Source organism: Salvia splendens, chromosome 2 (assembly GCF_004379255.2).
Source record: "Salvia splendens isolate huo1 chromosome 2, SspV2, whole genome shotgun sequence".
In the NCBI taxonomy this organism is placed as follows: domain Eukaryota; kingdom Viridiplantae; phylum Streptophyta; class Magnoliopsida; order Lamiales; family Lamiaceae; genus Salvia; species Salvia splendens.
Genome location: NC_056033.1, coordinates 18,258,055 through 18,285,480, shown reverse-complemented (window position 1 = coordinate 18,285,480; position 27,426 = coordinate 18,258,055). Strand labels below are relative to the sequence as shown.

Genomic DNA, 27,426 nt, shown 5'->3' with positions numbered 1-27,426 from the left:
GAAATCAAAAGGAAAGGAGAAAATTGACTAGGAGAAATTCAGGGTCCCAAAAAAAGAAGGAATAAGGGTGGCGAAGCCACAATAAAAAAATGATGAAGAAAATGGTCGAACACACTTGACCACGAAAAGATGGAAGAAAGAATAAGAGTGGCGAAGCTACAAAGAAGCTACTGACCAGTTGGAGTCCAATATCAGGAAACGTACAGCCAAAAATAAGCAACAACCAATAGCCCAAATGCACACAGTTCCCCCACATCGAAATAAAGTAGTAGTTTTTGAACCTTAGAGCCTTACGAACATCCACCCCAAACACTACAAACCAATAGCCCCATTACAAGCCTTAAAGCCCTTCAGGAGCTGCACGTGAGATCTGAGTCCGAAGCATCCGTGGTTCAACATTTTGAGAGAAGACAGTCCTAACATCCCCGGTGAGGAATGAGTGACTAAGCGAATCTGGTGTTTGGCCGAGAGTTTGGGTGATCTTGACGAGCAGATATACTGACTGGGAAGGAAAAGGGAGGCGGCAGAAGTTCAAGGCTGTCTAAGGCCGGATTTCACCTGATCCCAAGGGGAGGGATGGTTGAAAATGTAGCCCGTTCAATGTGTTTAAGTGCTTGTGTGTCTGTTTATATGTGTTTCTCCGTCGTGAATGTGTTTTTCTTTGCGTCATAGTTTAGAGTCTAGTTTAGGATAGAGTCGGTCAGGGGTGTAACCAGGCTAGAATTCGACTTATTTCTTTTTGTTTGTTCTTCACGCTTGAGGACAAGCCTGTGGTAAGTGTGAGCAGTTTGATAAGTCTCATTCTAGGCCTTGGTTACTGGTCAGTATACGTGCATAATTGGATTATATCTGCAAAATAGTTGCTAAAGTGTGTCAGAAGGAAGGGTCGGATAACCCAGGTGAAAAGAGCGCCAGAAGGGTGCAATACTGATCAGGATGCATGCCAGAAAAGGCTCGAGATGGAGAAAAAGGATTGCTGGGAAGGATCAACCACAAACAAGGGCAAAAGAGTCATTACACGAAGATAGTCTACCCTAAAAATCAAGGGCATGCCTCCCTATAAAAGGAAGACACTTAGAGAGAAAAAATGGGGATTAAAAAAAATCGACACTCCACTCTTAGTTAGAATATTTTCTCTCGGTAGATCAGTTTTCTTCAGCATTGTCCTACATCTTCTCATTCATCGCCGCAACCATGATCACCTGAAGTTTTCAGAAGTCCGCCGGAGATTCGCCTTCCATCGTTCCAGCCAGTGCATTTCGTAGTCGTAGCAGTTTCATAGCCCGGAGTGGCAAAACAATCTTTATTCGCTTTCTTAGTTAACCTTTACTTGTTTTCCTTTCGTTGGATCTGTTGCATTTTCAGTACTTGTAATCTTTTGAAGTGTTGCGTTCAGATCCAAACGTTTTATGCAATGAAGTTGTTTTTATGCATCTCTTTCTATTGAATCTGTTTCATTCTACCTAGGTAGCTTAGATCTAGTTGTTGCAGTTGTTTCTAAGTGTTGAAGGCATGATTTCATTTGGAGTTGTTCGATCTGAGTTTGTAGTTAAATTTGTTGTTTAGATCTAATTCCCGAAGTGTTTAAATGTGAAATTTGAGTTTACGTAAGTTCTGCCACCTTGCATGTCATTCAATATGAGTAGTTCTTGATTTCGTTCGTTTGATTCTACGAGTTTTAGTGAGTTAATTTGTGGATCTGGATTGTAAAGTTGTTAATCTGAAAAATGTTATTCATGGAATCTGAGTTTGTTTGATTTATGTATTCTTGTTGAAGAAAATAACATCCACATCCAAGTTTGGGACCACTTTGCTTTTTGTTACTTTTTGTTTTTGTCCTTTGCTTTTTATGTTGGTACCCTACAGGTCTGACAGAGTAGCCACCTAACTGCCTCTTATTCTCTGATATTCCGTTTAGCCTTTTATAGTAACCATCTACTTTCCACATGTCCCTGAAACACCTTGTCTCCCACTGTCACGTACACAGCCACATGTCGTTCACTTTCACACCACCCAGTCAGTAGAGTACACTCCTTTAATGTCTGTCTAGGTAGAATCTCAACCCAAGCGTGGTAGCTAATCAAACCCTTCCAGAATATCACTACAATTACCCAAACGCATCATCTCTGTGGGATTCGACCCTTACCTCCATTATACTAATCAGTAGAAGTGGGTTGAGGAATTTCTTTGATAGCCAGGTTCAGACTTAGCTGGGGTTTCTATCCTGATCAGTAGGATACACCCTTGCTTCACACGACACCTGCACACCTGCATTAGTGCTCATCACTCATGCATCTCTCGACTATATGTAACACACGTAGTTGTTGATTACCTAACCATTCTAATCATGCATCTCTCAATGTCATTAATCAGAACAGGATATATCAAATTGTTAGCTAGGCAATTGGATAATAAGAGCTCAATAACCAACAAAAACCAACACAAGAGATAGATAGCATAAATCAAGGATCAACCCATGGATTCCATACAAACATCACCATATCCCTAAGGAAAATCTAGCTACTCATAGTCAAAGGTAAAACAAAAAGGAAAACAAAGCAAATGAAAGTAGACATGGATAGAAAATAAAATCTAGAACTCCATATGGTAGAAATGATGGTGGGGAGTCTTCTCCTTCAATCTCTTGAGAGGGGAAGCTCATAAGAGGTCAAATCCTCTTCAAAACCTTGCTCTCTTCCTTAGAATCGTCGTGTGGGAGTTATGGTCAAATGTGTGAAGTCCCATTTTATATCTGTAGTGAAAATCAGGGTTAAATGAGTGATTAGTCAAAACACCCGGCCGGGTGATCTGTAAATGGAGAAACACCCGGTTAGGTCTTCTCTCTGGAGCCCGATGCTTGCTGCAAAACACCCGACCGGGTTTCTTCTCTGGAATCAGCCTCGTTTGCTCCGTTTTTCCCGTTTTAACTTGTTTTTACTTCAAAACTCCAACAAACTCATTATTTCATCTAATTGATAATAAATGGGTGAAAAAATATATTAAACACATTAATTCAACAAAAACATGGGTTAATTACCTCTAAAACAATCATAAACTATGAGTTTGTCAACTCTCCCAAACTTAAACACTTGTTTGTCCCTAACAGAAGAAGAAAATAAGAAAACAAACTCATGTAAGGATGTTGGAGTGTCATCATTGCCTCAGTAGAAATAAAGTAGTCAACAAGTATCAATGGCCTCGTAGACTAGTATAACATTATAAAGTATTGCTTCAAGCTACTATCATGTAATCAACCTTGCCAATTTGCCCTCACGGGGAGAAAATGCAATGTGCATTTGAAAATTTCACTCACTCTCAAAGTGTATAAGCTCATGACATCACTCTCAAATCATCAAGGCATGCATAGTTTATCATAGGCTTGCTCAAAATCTACACTCTCATCTACTACGGTGTGATTAAAGATCTAAGGTCCGAAAGGTCTTCTCTATAGGTTGTAATGTAGGCTCTTTGTATAGGTGAGGTAATTTTTAGCTAAAGTGACTTTAATTCCCAAGACCTAACTTGTTCAACTTCACCAACTTTCTTCCCCAATATTAGCGAGGCTTGCCTAGACTCTTCCCATCTATCAACATTCCACTTTTGTTCTCCACCTCTTTTTCAACCTTCAAGACACTGTTTTCAACAAATGTCAATTATTCACTATTTTTCACTTTCATTTTTCTTTTCTTTTCTCTTTTTTTTCTTTTTTTTTCTCCATGCTTTGCATGGTATCATCACTATTCTTTCTCTCTTTTTTTCTTTTGCTTTTCTACTTCAATAAGCTCGTATTTACAATTGCTAATACCCCTTTCACACTTTCATTTCCCTTTGATATTCCAAAAGTAGCACATAAGTAACCCAACCCTTGGTTTGTCAAAGAAAAAGTTTATTGGCTCAAAATGGGCTAACAAGGATTATTAACATGATAACGGGTAAAAGTAGGATATGGCTAACAAGGATGGCCTAACGTCCTCCCTTATCTCTATAACCAATATGTAGACTCAAGGAGATCGCGAGCAAGTTCTAGAAACATATGACATGTTTGAGAAATAACACATTTAGGAACAATATAAGCTTAGTTCTCACAAGGTCATTTTGGCAAAAGACAAGGCATCATGCAATTCACTTTAGGCAATTTGAAATGAAAAGTCACATATTACTTAACCATATCAACAAGGTTTTCGAAAAAACTTGCACAAAATCATCATTGACAACTCCTCCAACATGTCTCACACTTGTTCAAACTTCAACTATCTCACCCTACTATCATCCTACCCAAGGGAGATTATTCAACACAAAAAGAAAACAAGAAAAGCAATCCTAAAAAGAAACAAAAACACAAAAACAAGTGGAACAAGGAAACATGGAAACATTCTCCAAAATCCAAAAATCAAAGAACATCATAAGTTAAGGTTACATGCCCACATATCATCATCAAATATAACCAAAAGAATAGGGGTACAGGGGTATCATCAAATAGAGAGTATGAGAGAGAGAGAGAGGTAAAAGAGGGAATCCACTAGACACCCCAAACTTATTCCAAGCAAAGCTATGATAAGTTTGAAAGAGAGTGGATCTCCCATGGACCTTCACTGCGGAGGAGGAGGCGGATGTTGCCACTGGCCACAGAATTCATCGAATCGGGCATTGATATTAGCCCATTGCGCAGTGTTGTAATCAGTGAACTGGGTCCAGTTGGTCTCAAACTAGTTCCATCGTGCCTCATTCCGGGCCTAATACTGGGTCAGCCGTGCATCGTTCTTAGCCCAATATTCCTCCTGGCGAAGCTCCATCCGTGCCATCCTCTCATTGATCGAGTCGTAGTCCTCCTCTTCTCGCTCTTGGTGGCTTCGTGTCCTCTAAGTGCTTATCCCGGCTCCATCATCACCACGCGGCGGAATATCTTCATTAGGCTCCTCAGGAACCTCATCCTCATCTTCATCCGCATGCCCTATCATTAAGTCCTCGGGAACCTTGGGAGCCTCAGAAAACTCCGCACGATCAAATTCTTCATACTCATCCGGATCAACATCATAAAATCTTCTGTTTGGGTATTGGGCTGTGATGGTTTGGTGGATTGGGGAATTCATCTGTCAATTTCTCTTATCTACGGGCCCGTTGATGTACGTGTTGACGGGGTTCGAAAGAGGGAAGTAATCCTTCAACCTTTCCAAGAAAAAGGCTCGGCCCCCATACTCTACTCCAAGATCATGTGATCTCCGGAGTGCTTCAATATCCATAACCGTGGACCCTAGATCTTGATCAAATCCCCTTGTGTTCACGCCCAAGTGGCGCGCAATTGCGCCCACCACAGCACCACAACATATAGTACCTGAGCTCCTCTTTGATGCTCGCTACATGTTCTTCACAATGTAGTAGACCATGTTCATCGACTGTCCGTGTACAAGGCACCATAGCAAGAATAGTTCATCTTTTTGGACACTCCCTGTTTCGGCCAGTGCGAAAGGATGCTTGTTGCAAGCCTTTTGGATCAAATGGAGAACTGGGTTCCGGATCATGGAGCTCTTGGCCCGGGCGGCCTTAAACTCCTCAGTCTCCAAGGTGATGTCGTTCCAGAATCTCCCATTCTTGAACTCCCTCGGCATGTCAAATTCATCCGTTGTGATCCCATAAATCTCCTTTATCTCCCCCATTGGTAGCTCATATTGTGTGTTCCTTAGGAGGAACTTGATGGTCGCAATAGCTCTCCCCCGCATCACTACCACCAACATGGTTAAGAACTCCAGAGTCAAGCGATGGTGGGAAACGATCTCCATCGTGAACATCCTATTAAGTTCTCCCACGTTGCACAACTCATCAAAGCACTGAAGTAGGCCTAGGTTGTGTAGAAGGGCCAGACAAGGTTGCCTCGCAACCTTATAATCTTGTTGGGCCAGAACCTTCCAAGTGGCATGCTCCTCTGTGGTTCTTAGAGTGACCAAACATCTATTTGCTGTAAGGACCATCACTGTACCTACAAATGCAAAGTATTAGCTTATAATGTAACCAAAAACTTGCCAATTCAATCAATATTCACAAGTTAGCATATGGAGTACAAGTAAGTGTAGGCATCACCCCCCATCATGTGCTTATATACCAACAATCAAAGCATATAACAAAAGAAACTAAGCACAAAATCACAATTGAAGCTCAAGAGATGCGCAAATTCATCCTACACTTCTTCTAACATGTAAAGATCAGACATTTCACTCAATAATACCACAAATTCATCATTAATCCTCATGCTTGTAGCCAAATTCTCTCCCAAAGTCCTATCAATCACAAGTATCAACAATTCAAACCAATATTACCCACAACTACACTATCCTTCCATTGATTTATGTTTCTACAAACCCAACTCTTCATCAACATGAAACAAATAAGAAACAATGACCAACAAAGGCAACATATCAACACATTCAACTTCACATTATTAAAACAATTCCTAAATTCTCACCTATTCTAGCAATTCTACAACAAATCTACACTAATCCTCAAAAACCCACAACTATGCATCAAATTCATCATATTCTTCCATAAATCACTCGATAGTCAACAATAATCCATGGGTAAAAAAGAAAAGAGGGAGAAGTTCATACCTTTGGGGTTTAATTAAAGTGAAATTCGAAAATTAGCTTTTTTGCCTTGTTCTCACCAAAATTGCCACCGATTAATCAGTTTAAAATGTGTTAAAGAGAGAGTAGAAGAGAGATTAGAGTGTAGAAGTGAGATTGGAAGGGAGGAATTGAGAGAGAATCACCGAAATTTAGATTTGGGGGCTAGGGTTCACGAAATAGGAGGCGTCGGGTTTTCTGTCGGCTGATTCCGTGATGGAAGCTATATATACGCTACAAAACACCCGACCGGGTAATCTGGAAATTAGAAAACACCCGCTCGGGTTTTCTCTCTGGAACCCGATGGCTTCTTCAAAACACCCGACCAGGTTTTTCTGAAACTGGAAAACACCCGGCCGGGTTTCTTCTCTGGACTCCGACAGCTTCCTCAAAATGCCCGACCCGGTTTTCTGTCTCGGCAGAAACACCCGCTGGGTTTCTTCTCTGGACTCCAACCCATTTTTTTCTATTCCTTCCGTTTTTCACCCATCCAAGCCTATTTTCCTGTTCCAACACACTAAAACAAAAACAAACCCAACTTGAAAGTATTCGGGCTTGTTAAACACACCAAAACAAATATTAAGAAAACTCCTAAAAATGAGAGAAAAACACATGGACTCAAATGAAATAAACTCTAAACTTGTACCTACTAGGGGTTGCCTCCCCCAAGCGCAATTGTTTAACGTCGTTTGCCCGACGGTCTTCAAGCTTAGCACCTATTTTCCAACCTTACTCGGATAATGTCATCGGGGCCCGTCTTTGCTTTAGCGGCCAAATAGAGCTCGTATAGCCGCTTCTTTCACCAAGTGGGCTTCACATCTTCCCCAACAACACTTCCTTTAGATCCTCCGTTTGCCAATTTGGCCACCTTCTTCTTTTTCTCCCCCGGACTATGTTCCTCCTCAAGCTTAAACAAACATTTGGGGATAGATATCTCCTCCAAAGGCTTATCAACCTCATCATCTTTAGCTTTCTCATGTGCCACTTGTATCATCTTGCAATCTTGAACTTTCAAGAGCACCTCTTCCACTCTCTTAGACTCTTCCACCTCATGGCGTTTTATCTTGTCCAACATAGAGAGGATGGCCGTCATGTTTCCATGCCTAAGGGTGAGTTCTCCCTTAGTGACATCAATTAGAGCTTTTCCGGTTGCAAGGAATGGCCTTCCAAGGATGAGAGGGACATTTGGATCTTCCTTCATGTCCAAAACAACAAAGTCCACGGGGAAGATAAAATCATTCACCCTCACTAAGACATTCTCAAGGACTCCATTGGGGAACTTGACGGATTTGTCTGCCATTTGAAGGGTAATGGTGGTTGGCTTCAAGACACCAAACTTCAACTTCCGGAAGAAGCTTAAGGGCATGAGATTTATGCTTGCCCCCAAGTCACACAAGGCTTTAGTTTGCCTATCATTTCCGATCACACAAGAAATGTTAAAGCTCCCCGGATCTTTCATCTTTGCCGGCATCTTTTGTTGGATGATTGCACTACAATTCTCGGTCAAGCTCACGGTTTCATAATCAACCAACTTCTTCTTCTTGGACATTATCTCCTTTAAAATCTTGAGGCATCCGGGCATTTGTTGGAGGGCCTCAATAAGAGGTATGTTGAGGTGCACCCTCTTGAAGATCTCAAGTAACTTTGCAAACTTCTTATCCAACTTGTTCTTTTGCACCACTTAAGGAAAATGAATTTTGACTTCTTTTGGATTTGGTGGAACAATTGTCTCAGGTTGAACCTTGGATGGCATAATAGGTGATTCCACCCCTATCTCCTCTTCTTCTTTCTCTTCGGACACTTCTTTAGCTTCCACCTCGGGCATAGGAGGACTCTCATAGCTCGTCCCACTTCTCAAGTAGATTTCCTTGCAATCTTTTGGATTTGGAATTGTGATGCTTGAGAATTGTCCCGGTTGATGTATTTGTCCCACGGCTTGGGCAATTAGACTCACTTAGTGCTCTAAGGCTCACAATCTTGTGGTGACCTCCACTACCGCGGTTTCCACTTTATCAATCCTCATGGTGGAGTGTGTCATGATCCCATCGGTCTTCTCCATGAGTGATTTCAAAAGCTCATTGGTGGCATCACTCGAAGATTTTAAAGTGCCGGGCCGTCCCACTTGGTGCTCCAAATTCGGGTGGTGGAGTTGGTTGGGTAGCATTACTCGGATTACTACATGAGAGGTTTGGATGCGCGCTGAAAGGTGGGCGGTAGCCTTGATAATTACCACCCCCATTGTTAGGGCGATAATTGTTGAAATTTCTTTGGTTTCCCCTTTGGTTTCCTCCTTGATGGATGTAATTCACATCTTCAACAGTCTGTGAGGTTCTCCTATAGGTGCCACCCCCACACTAAGGCTATCCACCTTTTGATTCAACATCATCATTTGTTGGGTGAGAAGATTAAAGGCATCCGCATCCACGACCGAAGCTACCGGCATTGAACCATCTTGGCCTGAGCTCCAACCCTTGCTAGTATATGCAAGCCTTTTAAGCATCTTCTTGCACTCATCGACCCCCTTGTCCAAGAATGATCCCCCCGATCCAAAGTATAATTGACTCTTGATAAACTCTAAGCATCCATTGTAGAAGAGGCTCAGTTGATGGCCCGGAGATAGCCCATGGTTGGGGCACTTCTTCAGCAAAGCATTGAATCTCTCCCATGCTTCAAACATGGACTCTTGGCTCTTCATACTAAAGTGAGAGATATTCGCTTGAAGGTTGAGAGTGGAGCTAAGAGGGAAGAACCTATCCAAGAAATTTTGGGCTAAGTCGTCCCAACTTGTAACCGAGCCCGGCTCAAGGTTATCAAACCAATCTCTAGCATATCTCGATAATGAGAATGGGAATAGCCTAAGCTTGATTGTATCACCGGGAACCCCATTAAGCTTAGTTGTATTAGCAATCTCAAAGAATTTAGCTAAGTGCCTATTAGGATCCTCCGTGGGCCTTCCCGAGAAAACACGTTGCTCCACAAATTGAATCAATGCCGTCTTCAACTCAAAATTATTGGCATTCACCCTTGTATCATAAGGTGGAATTGGGATATTGACATTCCCAAATGCATCTCTAACTGGTGCCTCTCGCATCCTTTCCTCATCTCTTTCCCTTCTCATCTCCGCCATTTCTTGATGTAGTTGGAGAATGATTTGGTCTTGATTCAATGGAGGCGGAGGTGGAGGTGGAGGTGGAGGGGGAACTCCCTCATTGTTTCCATGTGGATTTTCCAAGCTCAACTAGATGTTGAGCTCATGCTCTCCTCATTTGTCCTCTTCTCCTTCTATTGGTGGCTTCTATTTCTAAGTCAATCGGCTCAACGGGTAGACGCCTTGAGCGCGTGAGCATACACACCTACACAACACAAGAGAAGAGAAGAACAAAGGGAAGTTAGAACTAAATAAGAAAATTAAACTAAATAAAGCAAGTATAATGTCTAAACTAGTATTCTCTATCTTATCACAATATCAAACACAAAAGCAAATTTAGTCCCCGGCAACGGCGCCAAAAACTTGGCTCATGCTAATTTTGCAATTAAAAGCGTCACCCACAAGTGTACGGGCTAAGTAGCGTATGTCAAGTTTAATATTATCGATCCTCGAAGACTAAAAGCTGGTTTGAGTATTACGATGCAACTTTGAACACTATTTAGACTACGAAAAGGGGTTTTTGATTTTCTATAACTAAGATTAAAGAAAAATTAATCAAGTAAAGGCAAATAACTAAACAAGACAAACAAAATATGGTTTTTCACCTAGGAATCATGCTCATCTATTAGTTCTCATGTGTGGCTAGGAAGGTCGGGTTAACTGGTTAGACCCCCTCTCGGGTGCATCTAACTCGTGGATTAATCCCTAGTGTAGGAGTCACCACCTCCATACAATTCAAGATTAACTCCCTAGAACAACGGACCCAAGTCCTCTCTCTAGCTCATGCATCTCTCTACTACATGTAACGCACGTAGTTGTTGATTACCTAACCATTCTAATCATGCATCTCTCAATGTCATTAATTAGAGCAAGATATATCAAATTGTTAGCTAGGCAATTGGATAATAAGAGCTCAATAACCAACAAAAACCAACACAAGAGATAGATAGCATAAATCAAGGATCAACCCATAGATTCCATACAAACATCACCACATCCCTAAGGAAAATCTAGCTACTCATAGTCAAAGGTAAAACAAAAAGATAACAAAGCAAATGAAAGAAGACATGGATAGAAAATAGAATCTAGAACTCCCTATGGTAGAAATGATGGTGGAGAGTCTTCCCCTTCAATCTCTTGAGAGGGAAAGCTCCTAAGCCTTCAAATCCTCTTCAAAACCTTGCTCTCTTGCTTAGAATCGTTGTGTGGGAGTTAGGGTTCAAATGTGTGAAGTCTCCTTTTATATCCGGAGTGAAAATCAGGGTTAACTGGGTGATTAGTCAAAACACCCAGCCGGATGGTCTGTAAATGGAGAAACAATCGGCCGGATCTTCCCTCTAGAGCCCGATACCTACTGCAAAACACCCGACAGGTTTCCGGGAAATGGAAAACACCTGGCCGGGTTTCTTCTCTGGAATCAGCCTCGTTCGCTCTGTTTTCCCCGTTTTAACCTGTTTTACTTCAAAACTCCAACAAACTCATTATTTCATCTAATTGATAACTAAATGGGTGAAAACATATAATAAACACATTAATTCAACAAAACATGGGTTAATCACCTCTAAAACAATCCTAAACTATGAGTTTGTCAGGGACCACTCCCATTTTGGACATATTTGACGTCCTTACTCCCCTGGTTTCTAGTAGCTTCCATCCTATCAAGTCTTGCTTTGTTGGACGTCAATTCTTGAGATATTTCATTCTCCCATGGTCTTTTCACCGCATCTAGCCTCTCGGCGTTGTGCTTTTCCTTGGACCAACCTCGATTGTTTGTGGCGAATTCCTCTATTACGTCCATAGCAACAACTCCTCCTTCCTCAAGAATCCCCCATTCGCCCCTGAATCCAATAAACTAGAGATTTTTTCATTAACCCCATTATAAAGGATTCATACCTGATGGTCTATTCCAAAACCATGGTTTAGGCATTTGCGGAGAAGGGCTTTGAAACGTGCGAGAGCTTCATATAGAGGCTCATCATATCCTTGCATGAATTGAAAGATCTTACACTTATGCTTTAGGATGGTGCCAGGTGGGTTGTACTTGTCGAGGAAGAGTACCACTAGACCCTTCCAATTGGTGATTTTATCTGCAGGCAAACACTCATACCATTCTTTAGCAGCATCAGTTAAGGAAAAGGGAAAAAGTCTTACCCTTACAATATCATCATCAACACCGTTCATCTTGACTGTATTAGCTATTTCCACGAACTTGGTGAGATGTCGATTTGCATCCTCTGTGTCTCTTCCTGCGAAGGCAGTTTGTTCAACCCTATTGATTAAGAGTATTCCCAACTTGAAGTTGTCGGCTTCTATCTGCGGACCTACAGGAATGCCCACAATGTTACCATGACTAAACCTATTCATGACTAGAACTACTTCTCTTGCAAGTTTTTCTTTTTCAGCCTTTGCCCGAGCTCTTTCGGCTCTCATCTCTTCCACCTCTTTTTAGAGGGCGATGATAAGATCGCGGTTGGTAGGTTCTCCCATCTTGTTTTCACCATAACTTGTTTCCAAAAAACGTGCAAGTATGCACAACCTGTAGAAACTAAAAAAAGTAAAATTAAATAATTAAAAAAAATAAAAATGAAAGCAATTAAATCCAAAGTAGTAAAATAGTCCGTTTGAAGATATCAATCACAAAGTGAATATAATCTCCGACAACAGTGCCAAAAACTTGATACAATTTTTATTAGCACTATAAATACCTGCAAGTATACAGAGTAGAAATAGTATAGCTAAAGGTTAGTACGAGATATCGATCACGGGAAAAACAAACACAAACTGTCTATCTTCTACTAAAACTCAATTACTATCTGGAAAAACTGAAAGTTTTGGAGATTTTTGAAAACAAAGGACAATTAAAAGCAAAGAAACAACTAATTGCAAATAAACACAGAGATAAAAGTATAGAAATAAGAGAATTCCGGGGATGTGCGTTCACAGTTATGGTTATACAAATTCCAACTACAACACCCTAGCACAGTTCTTACTTTGATAGAACGAGTCACCTAGGTTATGCTCATGCGATGCAAACGTTGATTACAAACATTAGGGTTGTCAATCCTAAATACGTAACTCCTAAAAGCTCCTAACACCCTTGAAAAGTCCTCACTCTCAATTAATAGTGTCGTTTTAAAGGAAGCTAATTATAGTGTCTATTAAGTGGATCTAACTCGCCAACCTCTTCTCATGATTATGTAGCAAGTTATATTAATTCATCACAGAATGTGTCACTCAAACGTGAAGCATTATCCAATTACTTAGGGAAGAAACAAAGTAAGAACAAACGGATTTTAAATAGAAAACGGAATTGTATAACCAAAGTCGTTACTAACACATCCCTAGAATCCTATGAGTTTAGTTACACATGATTGAATAAACTAAAAACATAGATTGTAGGGAAGACAACGAAAACATAAAAACTAAAGCAAATAAAACCCAAAGGTTGAATCCTTGTAGCCTTGATAAACTCTTGAATCCTTCTTCAGCACATTGAAGCACTCTAACTTTTAAGCTCTGAAAATAGTTGGCAAAGAGAATATCTCCCTTTGATGAAGCTTTTGGGGGTATTTATAAGGTAGAAATCGTTCCTCTTCAAATAAGGCAAAGGATTGCAAAGTATGGTAAGTCTTGGAGAGAAAGCAGGGCAAATTCTGCTCGCCGCTATTTCCCAGCAGGCCGCTGCACCTTAGCCAGTGGTCGTTGTGGGTTGGTCCGAGGCTTCTGTCTCTTGGCTGGCGGGTCGCTGCACTTGTTTCAGCGGTCGCTGGCCATCATCCCGTAACTCTCTGGACTCTCTGTAGCGGTTGCCACGCATTTCCCAGCGGTCGCTGGGCGTGTCCTTTCTTCATGCACAACTTTCCCGGAGCGGGCCGCTACTGGCTTAGCGGTCGTTGGGCGCCAGCGGTCGCCGACTGTGTTGCAGCGGACCGCTGGACATGCAGAACAGCTCCAAATTTCCAACTTTGCATTTTGCCTCCCTTTTTAGGCTCAAATATGCACATTTCTTACAAAACATGTCAAAATACCAAAATAGATAAAAATATGCAAATAATGGAGATGTAATGCAACTTTGACATTAAAAACGGACCAAAAGATGGCCTTAAAACCGTGCAAAATCCGAGCGTATCACTAAGGGGCCGGCTTTCGAAGCGTATCACTGAGCAGTCGGGAAATTCTTCCATTGCCAATGCATGCAGTCTATGCTGCCCAACATTCCAGGAAACCCGTGCACCCTCCCATGCAAATCAAGCAAACCCTGACAGTTGAAAGGGGCCGGCTTTCGAAGATGTGTGGGGCCGAACGTCTCAATGATTCCCTTACAAAAACACTTTATACATTTTCGCGTCCAGTCATGTCGCCGTGTGAAGATACTCATCGAATTTGTCAGCCGGTCCTCCATAAGCCAACTGCCTAATTGCAGCAGTGCACTTCAGTAGCGGTGATAGTCTGAACCTATCGCTGGCATCAGATCGTTGATGGAAGTACACGTAACGCGCCGACAACGCCGTCACAATGTGCACGAAAAGATCTTGCAGCATTCTAAAATGCCGATGGAAAACCGCTGGTGCCCACCACGGTTCCTCGGCAAAGTAGTCAGCAAACAGTCGTTGGGCAGCCCCGACGTGGTCGCGGATGACTGTCCGTCGATGCTGGATCGGTCGAGGTACCACCGACTCTAGCTCTGCCCGTCTTCGTTGTTCCAGTTTGCGGTTTGTCTTGTTTCACAAGGCTTGTGGAATGAGCTCATCTATTGGGTCCTCAACACTGAAAGTAATTTTTAGAGAGAAGTGAGAAGTGAGAAAATTGGGTTAAAAATGAAATGGTAGTATGGTATTTTTGAAAAACGCCGCTCGGCGCCTAATTGGCGCGCAATATGCGCCAATCGGCGTCCGGCCCTTCCCTACGGAGCACGTCGAGCGCCGTCGCTCACTCCCCCCCCCTCTCCCCCAATAACAGCCGACGGGGGCGGCGATGGCACGGTGGCCGATTCACGCCCGTATACTGTGTGCTCTAAACTATGGATCATCGTACAAAAATTTATTGCCACAACTCATACAAAAATGTACTCAATTAAAATTGTAGAGTAATATGTAAATATCTTGTTATTGACAATATCCCCAAAGCTTAGTCTCATGGAAATGATGGGTTACACTTACCATAAGTTATTCAATTGTGCATGACGCAAAGTGTTCTAGATTGATTACCGTACTGATTGAGGGCAAATATGATGTATAGTATCACATGCTTTTCCTCTCTTCAAAAAATGCAACTGCTTTTCATCATTGTTATTCATTTCATTTTATTCTACTTTTTGATTACGACAATGTGGTCAATATATTAAGGTTTTGTTGCGGAAGTTTCTTTTTCTTATCTAGAAATAACGGAAAAGCATAGAAGTCACAATCTTAAACCTGCGTCACTCCTTACCTCATTATTTGACCTAACTTTCTCGTGTTTCAAACTATGTACTCCCCAAACGTTGTACGCTTGTTATTGATTTTTAATTGTGTGCATCCTACAAATAAGATTTTATAGTCAATATTTGCAATTAAGAGCATTCGCAATGATGGTAGTTGGCGAGAACCGCATCGAGCTACCGTTGCGTTCATCTTGCGTAGGGAGTGTGGCTCGTCGCGGAGACCACGGCTCTGTTTGGTGAACCACGCACCCCACCACATGGCGCACCCTGAAGTAGGCGGTGACGCCTCCTCCCCCCGAGAGTGGGAGTCGTTTTTGACTGATTTTTTTTCCCGACTATCCCAAATGCTCCCTCTGTCCCAGTTTAAGAGTCATGTTTTGTCATTTTCATCCGTCCCAGTTTAAGAGACTCATTTAAAATTTACCATATTTGGACATAAAATTTAACTTTATTGTTGATGAAATTTACACTCAAATGCCAATACTTTCATAAAAATAAAACAAAACAAAATCCTAAACATACAAAAAGTCAAAAGGGTCACACTTTCCACTACCTCACTTCAATTATTACACACTCCAATAATTTCTTAAAACTCGTGCCCTAGCTAAATTGCACTCCTAAACTGGGACGGAGGGAGTATTACCATTGTGTTTTCATTTTTTATTTTCTTTATCCTCAAATTAATCACAAAATCATCTATAAATACCTCATTCGTCACACATTTATGGTTCTTTAATTTTAGGATTTAAATTATGCAATTTTGAATTCTTAGAATTTAAATTATGTACTCCCTCCGTCCCACTCAAGTGTTCATCTTTCATTTTTAGTTTGCCTCACTTAAGATATCCACTTTCTAATCAGAAACAAATTCATCTCTCATCTTTCCTCATTAAAACACCTGACTACCTTTTCTATGTCTCTACTATATTGCACTAAATAACACTCCTTCAGTCCCAACTAAGTTGAGTCATTTCTTTTTTAACAAAAAATAAAACATTTAATTATCTTACTTTATTCCATCACCTACCTTACTCTCTCTTTATCTTTTCTACTTTATTCCTCTATCTTACTTTTCAACACAATTTCTTAATCTCTGTGCCCAAAAATTGTGACTCAACTTAGTTGGGACGGAGGGAGTATTTCCTAAAACTCCGTGCCATTCAAGATTGTGGGCATCTTGACTGGGACGGAGGTAGTAAGTTCTAATTATTAGGAATTTGTAATGTAATTTTCAGATATTTTTTAATGAATTTTGTTATTAATGAAATGTTTTTATTAACTGTATTTGTAAATTGAAGAACATAATAATAGAATCCATGAATAGTTAAGGAATGAAATGAATTGTTGCAAGTATAGTATCTTAATTAAGAGATCAAATAAAAAATAATTAAAACTGATGTAGGGCTTATGAATAGTTGAGAGATTAGATGATTTACCATTGTAAACGCTCTTATAAGATTATGATTTATGCGTGGGTAATAAATACACAGGCATCCATGAAAGGCTAGCAAAATAGTTCCTTCGTATGGGACCATGTCATTCAAAAAATATTTCGTAAAATAATATTTACACAGTTGTGAATATACTCAATCACTAGTAAAAGTGTTAACTAATTTACAGTAATAATTAATAACTAATTTTAATTTTGTATATTAAAAATATCAACACAAAAATATAAATTTATGTTGATATTAAATTTACATGATGTATTGATATAATTTTACCTTTGTGTTGATAATTTAATACACGGAATTGAAAATTATTAGTTATTACTATAAATTAGTATTATCATAACGCGACCCTATATTTAACACCTATAAATATAGTCTTTACTACAATCTTCGTCTTCTACAAGGTAACACGTTTTTCTAAAACAGAAAGTTTATATTATTAGAACACATCAAAAGGAGAAAAAAAATTTATTTTTAGGCAATTAAGGGAGTAGGCTAAACCTAATTTGACCGTTTGTCATAATCTAATACTCTTATCTTTTGTTTTAAGTTTGAAAATGAATTGGATTGAGCATGATGCATACGAGTTCACTTAGTAATTTTGACCATGCAAGTGTTTTGAAAGTTTTTTTGGCCTAAATTAACCACAAGTAAGCGTAAAGAGAACAAAAAATGGAATACTCTATTTATCCCAAAATAGTTGAGTAGTATTCCTTTTTGGATTGTCCAAGGTAGTTGAGTCATTTCTTTTTTTGACAAAAACATTATCCTTTCTTATACTTTATTCTCTGTTCATATCTCTTACTTTATTCTCTTCTTTACTTTACTCTCTCCAATTTAACTTTTAACACATTAATTTTTTAAATCACATGCCTAAATGAAATGCCCCAGCTACCTTGGGATGGATGGAGTATATATTATTTGAGCCTTTTTAGTTGGATTCGATTGAGGATTCCTGTCGATTTAGGAAGAAATTTGTTTCCCTCGTAGATCACACCCTATCAAATTGCAAAATTTTTGAAATTGATGACACTATATAAAATTTTAATTATTATAGTTATTATCACTATATTAAAGTAATAAATTTAAATTGGACTAGATCCCTAAATATTTTTAATTTCACGAGGTTCATTTTTAACTATCATTCTTCTTATCTCTCTTACTTTGTCAATTATGTATTAATTTATGTGTCGTCCTAATGGCCATATTTTTATCGGACGAAGGGAGTATAAGAATCGACAATAATGACAAATTAGATGTCAAACCTAAGGAACATAAATAATAGTTGCACCTATATCCAACACATCGAGCAACCTATTGATTTCGACCAATCCTACTCAAATTGCAGGTTAATTAAATTATAATTTTATTAAGTTCAAATTTTCAAACTCTAAAGTCTAACCCTCTTATTTACTGGCATTCATAGCTTTATATCAAGTTCAGTCTCATTTTTGAAAGAACAATCATGAAACAAATTTGTTATTTTAGTAGATAGAAGCCGACGGCAACCTTTCCCTTCATGTCCAATTTCTATTCGAGGATTTAATATTAGAAAAACAAATACATTCATCAATTTTTTTCCACATACCTTGCATTTACACATATTCCATAGGTTTCTCTATTCATATTTTAATACTCCTTACGTGTATAAAACAGAGCCATTACATTTCCCTAGTCACCTAAGGCTGCGCACGTGAGGATTATCATATGTCAAATTTCTCTTTCAATGCCAAAAGCAATCATATCCTATGTATATAAGGTAAAACTAAAAATAAATTAAAATTTAATATACCAAAGCATTTAGTTTTATAATGAAAAAATAAAAATATCTATAAAAATAGTATAAAATAATAAAATAAATAGATATTTTTAGCTTAAAGTACAATTTTGCTTTTAATTGACAAAGTACGCAATTCTACTCCTCCCTTTGTATTCCTAAAAATATGAACTTTTAAACTACACGAGTTTTAATGCAAAATTAAAAAAGTAAAAGAGAGGTAAAAAGAAAAGTGTGTTAGTGGAAAATGAATCCCGTCTTATTAGAAAGAAATTTTTTTTCTTTAAATAGAATGTTTTTATTTTTAGGGACCAACTAAAAAAATAGTTTCTATTTTTAAAAAATAAATAAAGTATAAGAAGGTCAAATCAATATTAAAAAGGTGTGTGATTGAAGATAATAATTAAAGTAAAGATAAAACTAACAAAGCAAGATAGACACGGTCTAAAATTACTTATATAATAAATCAAATAAAATATCATACTGTCTAGATTTACTTATATATTAAAAATTAAGTCAAATAAATATCATACATGGTTTGTTTAGTTTGCGGGTCATCCAAGCACCTTTACAGAATTTATTCCCTTTTCCTCCAACCTTCCTATCTCCTAATCAATCCGAATATTTTCCATTTTCTTCATTTTTTTCAATCTTCACCAATTTCCAAGAAACACCCTTTCGTGGATTGCCTCTTTACATCCACACATAGTTAGATACCTATATATATATGTATGTATGCCATCTACTAATCCTATAATACTTCAACCAAAATCTCTGTCCCATCAATCATCAAAGCCCCTCAAAAAATATCTTCCCTATAAGAAATGAACTGCGATGATCGAAGCATCCCAAGATTGGTGAGGAGCCTCAAGAAAGGTTACAAAGGCAAGAAAAAGAAGAGCGACCAACTCAAAGTGGTTTACATTTCTAGCCCCATGAAGGTCAAGACGAGCGCCTCGAGATTTAGGTCACTTGTGCAAGAACTCACAGGTATAAATTCTGATGTGTCCCAATACATGGATGAGAACACAAATTATTTGGCGAAAGACTTCTATCATGAGATTGATTGTGACGATCAATCTCTGGCTAAGCAGATGAACGACGGCCAAAACCAGACTTATTCGTCGGTATCTACCGAAGATACCCCTACTAGCTCCGACTCCTTCCAAGAGCAGATGGACATTAGTGTGTTCACTTCTCAAATGAGAGAGCAATTTCAAGGGATATTTTCGTCCAATTCGTTTTATGACCCTTCGCAACTTGATGTTCTTGGAAGCTTCGATGAATTGCTATGAAATTATTTTTTTTAGTGTTTATAGGCCATGGTCAGTATCACTCCATTTGTATTTTTTACTATCTTTGTATCATATGTTTATACAATCTTGTAGGATAATATTGCTTCGCTTATATTTATTTATTATGGCTAGGGTACTTGGAATTAGGTGTTTTTTATTGAGACATGAATAATACCTAATTTCAAGTTATATCAAGAAACATATCTTTTTGACGTTAGTTGTGTGTGCAATCCAACGTATATAGGGTATATATGTATTTATGATTGTAATAAAATAATAACCCATATCACTTCAATAATAATTAACAATACAATTTGGACTATATAATCCTAGGATCTAGTGACTATGATTAATACCTTTTTATTTTTAAATGAAAAGACATTTTTTATATTTGAATATAAGATCCCAAACGGTTATTCTTCTGAAATCCTATATGGAAATTAATTTTTCTCTTCTAAAATATTTCCAAATTTTAAATAAATCCTAATGTTTATCTCAAATGCTGAAAAATGATATTGTAGCATAGGAACAATGATAATTTTTTTGTGGTGATAATATCATGTTTCTTAAAAAATGAGAATGAGTTCGATACAAAATGGTATTGCTCAATAAAGAGAACAATACTAAGATTGTGTTGAGGGTGTTTTACTTAACAAGCACCGGCGGCGAGTTTCGCTCGGCGGTGGAGATAAATTTCCGACGACCAATAGGCTCGGCGGACGGTGGCAGAGTTTCTGTGCGCGGGAGTCGCTCCCGTCGGGCAGATAACTCGGCGGCTGATAGAATACTCCGGCGTCCAATTAGGATCAGCGGAGGGAATCCAAAGTTAGGATTGAAAAACACACGTTATCCTTGGTGGAGAAAATATTTCATTAATTGATTGAATGAATAAAAAAGATAACAGTCTATCCTATTTATAATGCTACTGACTTAATGAACAAGAAAACAAAGATATAGAAAAAGATATGCTAAATCCCTATAATATCTAAACTAAATATTAATAATAGAGGTTCGTATCAACTCCCCCACGGTTAAAATCCACCTTGTCCTCAAGGTGGGAACCACGAAGCAAAAAGGAGAGTTGAAAGCAGAAGCTTTGGCGAGGCAACTCCTCCTGGATCAAACACACACCGAACAGATGAACGTCTCTCTTCTTCACTTCCATAAAAAATCAACAAAGGAGACCCAACTTTGTCGGAAAAATTCCTTGCCAAATCGAAAAGCTTGTCCACGCCTCCCAGAATGCCCAAGCATGCCATGTCATTACTCGGAGGGATCAACCTTGCATCTTTGTCGAGCGATGTTGATCGATGATTCATACTTGGAACATCACCGACATTCAAATCCACATATACGCAAGCAATTACGGGCAAATCGGTGTAAGCACTATCTCCTTTCTTGCCCCAACAATTTCCAAGAACATTTTTGGATGACATTTGAACAACATTGAGTGAGGCGACGACCTTATTCACTTCATCAGTGGAATCGTCCTCCTCTACATCGTCTAACAATGCATCTTCCTCATTCTCTTTACTCATATCGGGGCTGCACGGTGGGTAGATTTCATCGAAAGATGAAACTTGTTGGTCTTCGAGTCTGCCATCTCTACCTTCCCTAGATCCCCGATTCTCATTAGGCAAGCCACGATCCATGAGTTTCTTTGCTACTGTCTCTAATATGGAGTTCTCTGAATCACAACGCTCCTCCTCTAATATGGAGTCCTCTGAATCACAAAGCTCTGCATCTATTATGGAGTCCTCTGAATCACAAAGCTCCTCGTCGCCGTCTCGTGTTGGCGAATGCATGTGAGTAACGACCTCTCCATAACATCTGCCCTCATCTACCTCACTCCGAAAGCGATGCTGCAGTGGAGGCTGCGGCAAAGGTCGGAATTTTACAAACCCACGAACAATGGGATCCACATGTGTTGGTGGTTCATGTGATGAGTAGTCCGATGTGGGGACAGATCCCGATGCAAGCTGAGAAAGGGGTTGCGAAGAGGAGACCCCCCTAGCTGCCCTCGAGGCCCCCGATTCTGCCAAGGCCGACGCGAACTCGTAGGCGTTGTCGATGGCTGGCCACGACCTACCTGAATGTCTGCTAACTCCAACGTTAAGGCCATCGCGGCTGCAAGCGACGAGGGGCGATGTAACTGCAGACGCTCCTGCATGTCTGGTTTAAGGCCTGCGACAAAGAGTGTGAATAACTCCGATTCCGGGACCCCTTGCACCCTGTTGAGGTACCTGTCGAAAGTATCATGATATTCCCGCACTGTTCATGTCTGAGTAAGCTTGGTGAGAAGGCCATAATAATTCTTAAAACTCTGCCCGTCAAAACGATGTCGTACATCTTCCAAGAAATCCTGCCACGCGACGAAATAGTTGTTTGCGCAATAATTAAAAACCCACTCCGCCGCCGGCGGATCAAACAACATTACAGCGTACGCTGAGCGTCGGGCATCATAACGTGGTCGAAGTAGTATTGTACCCTAGACACCCAATTAGTTGCGTCAGATCCGTTGAATCGGGGGTGCATCTTAACCCGCTGCAGTTTCTCATAGCCCGCAACGTGGGATTGGTAACGATGCGGTGGGTCCCAACACGAAGCGGGGCGGTTGAAATTATGATGTCTGTCCCCTTGAATATCCCAACCGGGGCCCGTTCGGCCCCTCTCCTCGCGGAAGCAAAAAGTAGGGTTTCTCGGCTGAAACCCTCTCTCCATCGGTCTCCTTCTCCTATTGTCGTCCCACAATGGGTCATCCCGTCGTCGAACCCGGTTGGCATCTCCAAGTTGCGCGTTAACGAAGGGTCAAGGTTGTCGAACCTACGATCGGCTTCCTCTCTCCATACGTCCAACTTATCAAGTTTCTCCAATACACGATCAAGTTTGGTGCTGACGTGATCGTCCTGATGGTGTTCGTCCGTTGGGCGACCCTTTAGGTCACCGTCGTCCCCTGACGAACGATGGTACCCGCCACCGCCGCCGTGGCCTCCGATTGGTGGGGGACCCCCAAACCTGTTAACTGGGTAAGAATCTTGGCGATTCTGCCCCCAAACTGACTTTCCGTTGTTGTTGTTGTAACGCTTCATGAGTACTGAATGAAAGCACCAGTTGTTAAGGGTGTTTCCCTTAACAAGCACCGGCGGCGAGTTTCGCTCGGCGGTGGAGATAAATTTCTGGCGACCAATAGGCTCGGCGGACGGTGGCAGAGTTTCTGTGCGCGGGAGTCGCTCCCGTCGGGCAGATAACTCGGCGGCTGATAGAATACTCCGGCGTCCAATTAGGATCGGCGGAGGGAATCCAAAGTTATGATTGAAAAACACATGGTATCCTTGGTGGAGAAAATATTTCATTAATTGATTGAATGAATAAAAAAGATAACCGTCTATCCTATTTATAATGCTACTGACTTAATGAACAAGAAAACAAAGATATAGAAAAAGATATGCTAAATCCCTATAATATCTAAACTAAATAATAATAATAGAGGTTCGTATCAGATTGACACAAAAATAATAATTAATGTGTTCATTGAATATAAAATTACTAAGTTTGATCAAAATCTGATTCATCCCAGACCTTTCAAAAAAAATTGAATGGCAAATCATAATAATTCGAAATTCTCAATTGTCGTAGTTGATCAAATTTGTGCTACTATATTCAGTTTCTTAAGCTCAATATTACGTCATTTAATCATCTACAAGAGGTCCCCGTAAGATAATTACGTATATATGGGAAGAAGAAGATAGTGAGAAAGAAAAACGAGATAAGCATGAACATGGCGCGACACATATCCAAGATGATTTTTATGTCTATATTTTGGAATCCTTTTTGGTTTTGGACTCCCTTCGTCCTATAATAAATGTCACACTTTCATTTTTAATTTATTTAATAAAAGATGTCATATTTTATCTGATAAAAATGTTCTTCACTCACATTAATATAAATATACTATTTTTTCTCTCCACTTAGCTCACAATACCTCTCATAAAATCACTTGTCATTACCCAAGTGTGACAGTTATTATGAAACGAGAGAGTAGTATTTAATTATTTCCTTTCCTAGATGAAGTAGGAGTCTCAAGCATATATAGCCCCAATCATTGAAGGGGAAATATAATTTGAAGTTTAGTACTCCATAGATCAAGGCCTCGCAAGAGCAAATGATCGTTTTTAATTTCTAGTTAATTCCAGTTTAATTTAGTGCGTCTCGATTCTTCCATCATAAGGTTGGCTAATTGCACTCCTATCATTGCTACACTAATATACATATATGTCATTATTCATTGACAACATCGAAATTTTATAAGTACGCACCAATTTAGCATCAAATTTGCATCCAAAATAGTTATTATGTGACAATTGAAATTTTTTTGAAACTGCTTAAGTTATCATTCAATTTTGAAAAGTGTAGGTTAAACTAGAGTTTGACTAGACTTTATAATTTTATAGGCAAAAACCCTAATTAATTTTGTGATCATTTGATGTAAATACGATATCAATATCAAAGAAAAACATGTAGTATCTCAATTGGTAAGATGTTTAGGAAAATTTATCTCAATTGGTAAGATATTTGAAGTGGAAGATGAATAAGCATTCCATCATGAATTATCCTTCTATCATTACTTCAATTACAAGATATATTACAAGGTCATAATAATAGAATGTTAATCAAAGTAAATTTTCAATTATTGCCCCAATCTGCAAATGATACTGCACGCTGTTTCATCACCACATTAATCAATTTACAATTCTCATAAACTCCACTTGACAAACGTAGCCATGGAGGAATAACACTTTGATGGCTTAGAAAATATTTAAATGACATAATAAAGGCAAATGAAACAACACAGATTGATGTTAAAAGCACTCAAATTTAGAAGCACAACAAGCAGGCTGTGACAGACTATGCAGACTTACCTTGGAGACGGAGCGTGAACCCGTGCAAGGATAAGAGAAGCGCCTTCAGCTTTTCCTTGGTTAAATCGTCATGCAAGTTGCCATCGCTATCAAATTTAGAAGGAGACTGAAAGACGTTGAGGAAGAACTCTGGTTTGTTGATGAAATGAAGATCAATGTAAACGCCTATCTGACGGAGATGATACTGGGATCGGCCTCCACCAAAACCTCCTCCAGCGCTCACAATTGCAGCAGTTTTATCAGCCCACACATTTGGGGGCCGAGATGCCCAGTCAATAGCATTTTTCAGAGGTCCTAAGCCAATCAAAAAGAAAATGCAGGCATTGTTCATACCGATGTAAAAAAGTAATGACTAGAGGCATGTCAAATTAAAAGTTGAAAACACACATACACAACATATGACAGGTGAGCATGATTATTCAGTGATCATTTCCTACTCCATTATCCGGCTTTCTACCTCATGGGAACAAAAAGGCAACAACATTTTCTAAAATCATAACAAAACCTCATAAAATTTCAAATTTGAAATCTTATTTCTTTAATATTGTAGCCACCATACGTGTCATTTTGTATCTTTAATTTTACTAGTGTTTATATCCCTGAATGAGAATGGAGATGAGCGACAGCATTATTATGATGCAAGTTCCATGACTGGTAGCTAGTCCATTCAAGAATCTTGTACCGATTCTATATCATGAGTTAGGATTGTGGTGCGGAGGAAGAAGAATCAGGGGCCAAAATTTACAATGAACTCACAAAAACTCAAGCAAAACTGAATTAGCTTAGAGGACAGATAACAACAAAAACAGATGCATTCCCTGCTGTAAAACAGAATGACATCCTTTTCCACAGTCCCTAGTTCCCGGAATTCAATTTTTTCACATCATTCTGCAGATCGCACTGACGAGATGCATAAATTCTATGTTCTTCAATATAAGAGATTTCATTTATTTTTCAAGTGCGAAAGTGTAAGTGCTAGTTAGGTTGTGGTTTCATCTTCTGCAATGTAATCACATAAAAATTGACCAAACTAATTCTATTTTTTGCTCTCGTTTCTCTGCATTTTCAACAATCCTCGCCAACTTAAAAAAATAATTATAATTTCTCCCCAAGAAAGACATGAATTAGTCCTTGCATCAATTATTTTAAAGAATAACGAATCGTGCTAAACTCATCGTTAGCAGAGAATGCAGCATCATGAGCTTACTTGAAATGGTACATTACCTCACAGCAAACTCAAGACTGAAAGAATAAAGCTCACAAGCATACAAATCGGAATTAAGAATACAACACAAACTAACCACGAAATTCTGATAATTTGTATGAGACAAGGAATAGTAGAATACCGGTTACAGAGTAGTTGTACTCAGGTGAAGCAAAGAGTACACTATCAGCAGCAGCTATCTTCTCCCTGAAAGCCTCCACTGCAGGTGGATACGTTCCATTCACCTCAAGATCGGTGTTCAAGAACGGCAACCCTGATATATCCACATACTCTACCTCCAAACCTTTAAATGTCTTCGATATATCGATTGCTGATCACCAATTCAAAACAAATTAATAATAATAATGGTAAAATTATACCTAGAAAATCCTAATATGATCTTCTATTAATTCAACAGCAAAAGAATGAAAGAAGAAACGGTTATAACAACAGATCGATGAGTTAGGAAACAAGATAAATAGATTACAGCTGAGATGTAATAGGTATCTTTGAAAATCCTAATATGATCTTTTACTAATTCATCATTCCTATCAACAATACAGTTCCTATTACTATCTCTTTTCCACATCACCTTCTATTCGCAAACAATAATCGCAACAACATCTTCAATGCATAGATCGTTGATTATAAATTCAAAACAAATTCAATAAAATTGAAAATAACAATAGAAATTCATAAATAATACATCGATCGTTTATGATCAATCGAAAAGATGAATAAATAACACAGAAAACAGCAATGACAAGTCACAAAACACACAATCCGAGATCAATCTTCTACCATATGGTGTTGGAACAGCAATAATGATATTCAACGAAGTAGAAATTAGCATTACTAGGCGAACATCAGAGCGAAATAGCAATGGAATCAAGTTAAATTGGGGAAAAGAAGCAAATATAGCTACTGTGTGTGTGTGTGAGCAGAAAAAGGTGGAGAGTAGAGAGAGAAGTAAAAGAGAGAAGTAAAAGAGAGAATACCGGCATTTAGGAGGCCGCGATTGTAGGAAGCTTTACGGAGGGAACCGCAGAGAGCAGCGACTTTGATGAGTGGGGGATATGTAGGTGCAGCCGCCATTGATTTTGTTGTAGGTGAAGCAATCAGGAAATGAAGAGTACATAAAAGAAGAAGAGTTACAGTAGTTGGTGTGGATCTGCCATTGAGGGAAAAGTGTTTTAAAATACTCTCTCCGTCGAGTCTCATTTTTTATCGACACAAGTTTTAAAGATATGTTAAGAAAAATATATATAAAAATATTAGAGCATCCATAACGGTGAGCAGGACGGCGTCCGTCCGTCCGTACCAGCGGCACGGAAACCTCGTCCGCCGCTGCGCTCGCGCCGCTGGCACGGCGCTGCTCGATGCATCGAGAACGTCCGTGCCAGCGAGCAGGTGATGTGGCAGGCGCTGATTGGCCAACGGCAAAGCCGTTGGCAATTTGATTTTTTTTTAAAATCGGTTTTTAATTAAAAACCCAATTAAAAATAAAAAAAAAATATTTTCCCACTTCCCAAAAAAATTATATCCATTTTCTACCCACTTTTAATTTTTTTCATTTTTCCCCCCAAAAATACACAT

The 27,426-nt window shown here is 39.3% G+C and overlaps 2 protein-coding genes and 1 non-coding gene across 3 annotated transcripts; 2 read left to right on the top strand and 1 right to left on the bottom strand.

Annotated features, from left to right (window-relative positions):
- The first annotated feature begins 9,232 nt into the window (after positions 1–9,232).
- Positions 9,233–9,339, top strand: LOC121793201. The gene has a single exon (XR_006049039.1). It is a non-coding gene; the product is annotated as a small nucleolar RNA R71 (small nucleolar RNA).
- A 9,716-nt stretch (positions 9,340–19,055) lies between these two features.
- On the top strand, positions 19,056–19,819 carry LOC121765613 (sigma factor binding protein 2, chloroplastic-like). The gene has a single exon (XM_042161818.1). It carries the CDS (start codon positions 19,237–19,239, stop codon positions 19,705–19,707), a length of 471 nt encoding a protein of 156 aa, XP_042017752.1. The 5' UTR covers positions 19,056–19,236; the 3' UTR covers positions 19,708–19,819.
- A 4,554-nt stretch (positions 19,820–24,373) lies between these two features.
- LOC121762369 (NAD(P)H:quinone oxidoreductase-like) lies at positions 24,374–27,051 on the bottom strand. Its single transcript, XM_042158233.1, has 3 exons — positions 26,829–27,051; positions 25,973–26,161; positions 24,374–24,920 (listed from the first exon to the last, which is right to left on the bottom strand). The coding sequence occupies exons 1-3, from the start codon at positions 27,049–27,051 to the stop codon at positions 24,613–24,615; spliced, it is 720 nt and encodes a 239-aa protein (XP_042014167.1). The 3' UTR covers positions 24,374–24,612.
- Between the last annotated feature and the right edge of the window lie 375 nt (positions 27,052–27,426).

What these genes read in the sequence shown, in the direction of transcription:
- LOC121765613 (XM_042161818.1), top strand. Translation starts at nt 19,237, where the DNA reads ATGAACTGCGATGATCGAAGCATCCCAAGATTGGTGAGGAGCCTCAAG.
- LOC121762369 (XM_042158233.1), bottom strand. Translation starts at nt 27,051, where the DNA reads ATGAGACTCGACGGAGAGAGTATTTTAAAACACTTTTCCCTCAATGGC. An exon ending in TCGCGGCCTCCTAAATGCCG is followed by an intron (nt 26,162 to 26,828) that starts GTATTCTCTCTT and finishes ATTGGTGATCAG; the next exon opens with CAATCGATATATCGAAGACA. An exon ending in GTACAACTACTCTGTAACCG is followed by an intron (nt 24,921 to 25,972) that starts GTATTCTACTAT and finishes TGATTGGCTTAG; the next exon opens with GACCTCTGAAAAATGCTATT.